Source organism: Procambarus clarkii, chromosome 40 (assembly GCF_040958095.1).
Source record: "Procambarus clarkii isolate CNS0578487 chromosome 40, FALCON_Pclarkii_2.0, whole genome shotgun sequence".
Taxonomy (NCBI): domain Eukaryota; kingdom Metazoa; phylum Arthropoda; class Malacostraca; order Decapoda; family Cambaridae; genus Procambarus; species Procambarus clarkii.
Window position 1 is genome coordinate 40,472,575 of NC_091189.1, and position 7,603 is coordinate 40,480,177.

At 61.5% G+C, this 7,603-nt stretch overlaps 1 protein-coding gene across 1 annotated transcript; it reads left to right on the forward strand.

The window, feature by feature from the left end:
- The first annotated feature begins 5,250 nt into the window (after nucleotides 1–5,250).
- LOC138372895 (uncharacterized) lies at nucleotides 5,251–7,377 on the forward strand. Its single transcript, XM_069338570.1, has one exon. The coding sequence runs from the start codon at nucleotides 5,251–5,253 to the stop codon at nucleotides 7,375–7,377; it is 2,127 nt and encodes a 708-aa protein (XP_069194671.1).
- Nucleotides 7,378–7,603: the final 226 nt, after the last annotated feature.

Genomic DNA, 7,603 nt, shown 5'->3' on the forward strand with positions numbered 1-7,603 from the left:
AACGGAAGTGTTCGTCCCTCCCTCGTCACGGACCAGTGGAGGGTAAGCCGTCCTCCGTCCTGCTGACACAAGGAGTAAACACTCCCACACGCGGACCCCCCCCCCCCCTACACCAGGTATGTCCCCCCCCTACACCAGGTATGTCCCCCCCCTACACCAGGTATGTCCCCCCCCTACACCAGGTATGTCCCCCCCCTACACCAGGTATGTCCCCCCCTACACCAGGTATGTCCCTCCCCTACACCAGGTATGTCCCCCCCTACACCAGGTATGTCCCCCCCTACACCAGGTATGTCCCCCCTACACCAGGTATGTCCCCCCCTACACCAGGTATGTCCCCCCCTACACCAGGTATGTCCCCCCCTACACCAGGTATGTCCCCCCCTACACCAGGTATGTCCCCCCCTACACCAGGTATGTCCCCCCCTACACCAGGTATGTCCCCCCCTACACAAGGTATGTCCCCCCTACACCAGGTATGTCCCCCCCTACACCAGCTATGTCGCCCCCTACACCAGGTATGTCCCTCCCTACACCAGGTATGTCCCCCCCTACACCAGGTATGTCGCCCCTACACCAGGTATGTCCCCCCTACACCAGGTATGTCCCCCCCTACACCAGGTATGTCCCCCCCTACACCAGGTATGTCCCTCCCCTACACCAGGTATGTCCCCCCCTACACCAGGTATGTCCCCCCTACACCAGGTATGTCCCCCCCTACACCAGGTATGTCCCCCCCCTACACCAGCTATGTCCCCCCCTACACCAGGTATGTCCCCCCCTACACCAGGTATGTCGCCCCTACACCAGGTATGTCCCCCCCTACACCAGTTATGTCCCCCCCTACACCAGGTATGTCCTCCCCTACACCAGGTATGTCCCCCCCTACACCAGGTATGTCCCTCCCCTACACCAGGTATGTCCCCCCCTACACCAGGTATGTCCCCCCCTACACCAGGTATGTCCCTCCCCTACACCAGGTATGTCCCCCCCTACACCAGGTATGTCCCCCCCTACACCAGGTATGTCCCTCCCCTACACCAGGTATGTCCCCCCCTACACCAGGTATGTCCCCCCCTACACCAGGTATGTCCCTCCCCTACACCAGGTATGTCCCCCCCTACACCAGGTATGTCGCCCCTACACCAGGTATGTCCCCCCCTACACCAGGTATGTCCCTCCCCTACACCAGGTATGTCCCCCCCTACACCAGGTATGTCCCCCCTACACCAGGTATGTCCCCCCCCTACACCAGGTATGTCCCTCCCCTACACCAGGTATGTCCCCCCCTACACCAGGTATGTCCCCCCCCTACACCAGGTATGTCCCCCCCTACACCAGGTATGTCCCCCCCTACACCAGGTATGTCCCCCCCTACACCAGGTATGTCCCCCCCTACACCAGGTATGTCCCCCCCTACACCAGGTATGTCCCCCCCTACACCAGGTATGTCCCCCCCTACACCAGGTATGTCCCCCCCTACACCAGGTATGTCCCCCCCTACACCAGGTATGTCCCCCCCTACACCAGGTATGTCCCCCCCTACACCAGGTATGTCCCCCCCTACACCAGGTATGTCCCCCCCCTACACCAGGTATGTCCCCCCCTACACCAGTTATGTCCCCCCCTACACCAGGTATGTCCCCCCCTACACCAGGTATGTCCTCCCCTACACCAGGTATGTCCCCCCCTACACCAGGTATGTCCCCCCCTACACCAGGTATGTCCCCCCCTACACCAGGTATGTCCCCCCCTACACCAGGTATGTCCCCCCCTACACCAGGTATGTCCCCCCCTACACCAGGTATGTCCCTCCCCTACACCAGGTATGTCCCCCCCTACACCAGGTATGTCCCCCCCTACACCAGGTATGTCCCCCCCTACACCAGGTATGTCCCTCCCCTACACCAGGTATGTCCCCCCCTACACCAGGTATGTCCCCCCCTACACCAGGTATGTCCCCCCCCTACACCAGCTATGTCCCCCCCTACACCAGGTATGTCCCCCCCTACACCAGGTATGTCGCCCCTACACCAGGTATGTCCCCCCCTACACCAGTTATGTCCCCCCCTACACCAGGTATGTCCTCCCCTACACCAGGTATGTCCCCCCCTACACCAGGTATGTCCCTCCCCTACACCAGGTATGTCCCTCCCCTACACCAGGTATGTCCCCCCCTACACCAGCTATGTCCCCCCCTACACCAGGTATGTCCCTCCCCTACACCAGGTATGTCCCCCCTACACCAGGTATGTCCCCCCCCTACTCCAGGTATGTCCCCCCCTACACCAGGTATGTCCCCCCCTACACCAGGTATGTCCCCCCCTACACCAGGTATGTCCCCCCCCTACACCAGGTATGTCCCCCCCTACACCAGGTATGTCCCCCCCTACACCAGGTATGTCCCCCCCTACACCAGGTATGTCCCCCCCCCTACACTAGGTATGTCCCCCCCTACACCAGGTATGTCCCCCCCTACACCAGGTATGTCCCCCCCTACACCAGGTATGTCCCCCCCCCTACACTAGGTATGTCCCCCCTACACCAGGTATGTCCCCCCCTACACCAGGTATGTCCCCCCCTACACCAGGCATGTCCCCCCTACACCAGGTATGTCCCCCCCTTCACCAGGTATGTCCCCCCCTACACCAGGTATGTCCCCCCCTACACCAGGTATGTCCCCCCCTACACCAGGTATGTCCCCCCCCTACACTAGGTATGTCCCCCCCTACACCAGGTATGTCCCCCCCTACACCAGGTATGTCCCCCCCCTACACCAGGTATGTCCCCCAGGTTCCCCCCTACACTAGGTATGTCCCCCCTACACCAGGTATGTCCCCCCCTACACCAGGTATGTCCCCCCTACACCAGGCATGTCCCCCCCTACACCAGGTATGTCCCCCCCCTACACCAGGTATGTCCCCCCCCTACACCAGGTATGTCCCCCCTACACCAGGTATGTCCCTCCCCTACACCAGGTATGTCCCCCCCTACACCAGGTATGTCCCCCCCCTACACCAGGTATGTCCCCCCCTACACCAGGTATGTCCCCCCCTACACCAGGTATGTCCCTCCCTACACCAGGTATGTCCCCCCCTACACCAGGTATGTCCCCCCCTACACCAGGTATGTCCCCCCCCTACACCAGGTATGTCCCTCCCCTACACCAGGTATGTCCCCCCCTACACCAGGTATGTCCCCCCCTACACCAGGTATGTCCCCCCCTACACCAGGTATGTCCCCCCCTACACCAGGTATGTCCCCCCCTACACCAGGTATGTCCCTCCCCTACACCAGGTATGTCCCCCCCTACACCAGGTATGTCCCCCCCCTACACCAGGTATGTCCCCCCCTACACCAGGTATGTCCCCCCCTACACCAGGTATGTCCCTCCCTACACCAGGTATGTCCCCCCCTACACCAGGTATGTCCCCCCCTACACCAGGTATGTCCCCCCCCTACACCAGGTATGTCCCTCCCCTACACCAGGTATGTCCCCCCCTACACCAGGTATGTCCCCCCCTACACCAGGTATGTCCCCCCCTACACCAGGTATGTCCCCCCCTACACCAGGTATGTCCTCCCCTACACCAGGTATGTCCCCCCCTACACCAGGTATGTCCCCCCCCTACACCAGGTATGTCCCCCCCCTACACCAGGTATGTCCCCCCCTACACCAGGTATGTCCCTCCCCTACACCAGGTATGTCCCCCCCTACACCAGGTATGTCCCCCCCTACACCAGGTATGTCCCCCCCTACACCAGGTATGTCCCCCCCTACACCAGGTATGTCCCCCCCTACACCAGGTATGTCCCCCCTACACCAGGTATGTCCCCCCCCTACACCAGGTATGTCCCTCCCTACACCAGGTATGTCCCCCCCCTACTCCAGGTATGTCCCCCCCTACACCAGGTATGTCCCCCCCTACACCAGGTATGTCCCCCCCCTACACCAGGTATGTCCCTCCCTACACCAGGTATGTCCCCCCCCTACTCCAGGTATGTCCCCCCCTACACCAGGTATGTCCCCCCTACACCAGGTATGTCCCTCCCCTACACCAGGTATGTCCCCCCCTACACCAGGTATGTCCCCCCCTACACCAGGTATGTCCCCCCCTACACCAGGTATGTCCCCCCTACACCAGGTATGTCCCCCCCCTACACCAGGTATGTCCCCCCTACACCAGGTATGTCCCTCCCCTACACCAGGTATGTCCCCCCCTACACCAGGTATGTCCCCCCCTACACCAGGTATGTCCCCCCTACACCAGGTATGTCCCCCCTACACCAGGTATGTCCCCCCTACACCAGGTATGTCCTCCCCTACACCAGGTATGTCCCCCCCCTACACCAGGTATGTCCCCCCCCTACACCAGGTATGTCCCCCCCTACACCAGGTATGTCCCTCCCCTACACCAGGTATGTCCCCCCCTACACCAGGTATGTCCCCCCCTACACCAGGTATGTCCCCCCCTACACCAGGTATGTCCTCCTCCTACACCAGGTATGTCCCTCCCCTACACCAGGTATGTCCCCCCCTACACCAGGTATGTCCCTCCCCTACACCAGGTATGTCCCCCCCCCTACACCAGGTATGTCCCTCCCCTACACCAGGTATGTCCCCCCCCCTACACCAGGTATGTCCCCCCCTACACCAGGTATGTCCCCCCCCTACACCAGGTATGTCCCTCCCCTACACCAGGTATGTCCCCCCCCCTACACCAGGTATGTCCCTCCCCTACACCAGGTATGTCCCCCCCTACACCAGGTATGTCCCCCCCTACACCAGGTATGTCCCCCCTACACCAGGTATGTCCCCCCCTACACCAGGTATGTCCCCCCCCTACACCAGGTATGTCCCCCCCTACACCAGGTATGTCCCCCCCTACACCAGGTATGTCCCCCCCTACACCAGGTATGTCCCTCCCCTACACCAGGTATGTCCCCCCCCCTACACCAGGTATGTCCCCCCTACACCAGGTATGTCCCCCCCTACACCAGGTATGTCCCCCCTACACCAGGTATGTCCTCCCCTACACCAGGTATGTCGCCCCTACACCAGGTATGTCCCCCCTACACCAGGTATGTCGCCCCCTACACCAGGTATGTCCCCCCCTACACCAGGTATGTCCCCCCTACACCAGGTATGTCCCCCCTACACCAGGTATGTCCCCCCTACACCAGGTATGTCCCCCCTACACCAGGTATGTCCCCCCTACACCAGGTATGTCGCCAGATGTGTGACTAATGATGTTAAGGACAATACATCCCTCACACAGAACCTTTAATTCTGCCAGGGTACAGTACCAGAACTATCCCCCGGCCAGGGTACAGTACCAGAACTATCTCCCGGCCAGGGTACAGTACCAGACCTATCCCCCGGCCAGGGTACAGTACCAGACCTATCCCCCGGCCAGGGTACAGTACCAGACCTATCCCCCGGCCAGGGTACAGTACCAGACCTATCCCCCGGCCAGGGTACAGTACCAGACCTATCCCCCGGCCAGCGTACAGTACCAGACCTATCCCCCGGCCAGGGTACAGTACCAGACCTATCCCCCGGCCAGCGTACAGTACCAGACCTATCCCCCGGCCAGGGTACAGTACCAGACCTATCCCCCGGCCAGCGTACAGTACCAGACCTATCCCCCGGCCAGGGTACAGTACCAGACCTATCTTTCGGCCAGCGTACAGTACCAGACCTATCCCCCGGCCAGGGTACAGTACCAGACCTATCGCCCGGCCAGCGTACAGTACCAGACCTATCCCCCGGCCAGGATACAGTACCAGGCCTATCCCCCGGCCAGGGTACAGTACCAGACCTATCCCCCGGCCAGGGTACAGTACCAGACCTATCCCCCGGCCAGGGTACAGTACCAGACCTATCCCCCGACAAGGGTACAGTACCAGACCTATCTTCCGGCCAGGGTACAGTACCAGACCTATCCCCCGGCCAGGGTACAGTACCAGACCTATCCCCCGGCCAGGGTACAGTACCAGACCTATCCCCCGGCCTGGGTACAGTACCAGACCTATCTTCCTGCCAGCGTACAGTACCAGACCTATCCCCCGGCCAGGGTACAGTACCAGACCTATCCCCCGGCCAGCGTACAGTACCAGACCTATCCCCCGGCCAGGGTACAGTACCCGGCCTATCCCCCGGCCAGGGTACAGTACCAGACCTATCCCCCGGCCAGGGTACAGTACCAGACCTCTCCCCCGGCCAGGGTACAGTACCAGACCTATCCCCCGACCAGGGTACAGTACCAGGCCTATCCTCCGGCCAGGGTACAGTACCAGACCTATCCCCCGGCCAGGGTACAGTACCAGACCTATCCCCCGGCAAGGGTACAGTACCAGACCTATCCCCCGGCCAGCGTACAGTACCAGACCTATCCCCGGGCCAGGGTACAGTACCAGACCTATCCCTCGGCCAGGGTACAGTACCAGACTTATCCCCCGGCCAGGGTACAGTACCAGAGGTATCCCCCGGCCAGCGTACAGTGCCAGACCTATCCCTCGGCCAGGGTACAGTACCAGACCTATCCCCCGGCCAGCGTACAGTACCAGACCTATCCCCCGGCCAGGGTACAGTACCAGACCTATCCCCCGGCTAGGGTACAGTACCAGACCTATCTCCCGGCCAGCGTACAGTGCCAGACCTATCCCCCGGCCAGGGTACAGTACCAGGCCTATCCCCCGGCCAGGGTACAGTACCAGACCTATCCCCCGGCCAGCGTACAGTATCAGACCTATCCCCCGGCCAGCGTACAGTACCAGGCCTATCCCAGGGCCAGGGTACAGTACCAGACCTATCCTCCGGCCAGGGTACAGTACCAGGCCTATCCCCCGGCCAGGGTACAGTACCAGACCTATCCCCCGGCCAGGGTACACTACCAGACCTATCCCCCGGCCAGGGTACAGTACCAGACCTCTACTCCGGCCAGCGTACAGTACCAGACCTATCCCCCGGCCAGGGTACAGTACCAGGCCTATCCCCCGGCCAGGGTACAGTACCAGACCTATCCCCCAGCCAGCGTACAGTACCAGACCTATCCCCCGGCCAGGGTACAGTACCAGACCTATCCCCCGGCCAGGGTACAATACCAGACCTATCCCCCGGCCATGGTACAGTACCAGACCTATCCCCCGGCCAGCGTACAGTACCAGACCTATCCCCTGGCCAGGGTACAGTACCAGAACTATCCCCCGGCCAACGTACAGTACCAGGCCTATCCCCCGGCCAGGGTACAGTACCAGACCTATCCCCCGGCCAGGGTACAGTACCAGACCTATCCCCCGGCCAGGGTACAGTACCAGACCTCTACCCCGGCCAGCGTACAGCACCAGACCTATCCCCCTGCCAGGGTACAGTAGCAGGCCTATCCCCCGGCCATGGTACAGTACCAGACCTAGCCCCCGGCCAGCGTACAGTACCAGACCTATCCCCCGGCCAGGGTACAGTACCAGACCTATCCCCCGGCCAGGGTTCAGTACCAGACCTATCCCCCGGCCAGGGTACAGTACCAGACCTATCCCCCGGCCAGGGTACAGTACCAGGCCTATCCCCCGGCCAGGGTTCAGTACCAGACCTATCCCCCGG

What these genes read in the sequence shown, in the direction of transcription:
- LOC138372895 (XM_069338570.1), top strand. Translation starts at nt 5,251, where the DNA reads ATGTTAAGGACAATACATCCCTCACACAGAACCTTTAATTCTGCCAGG.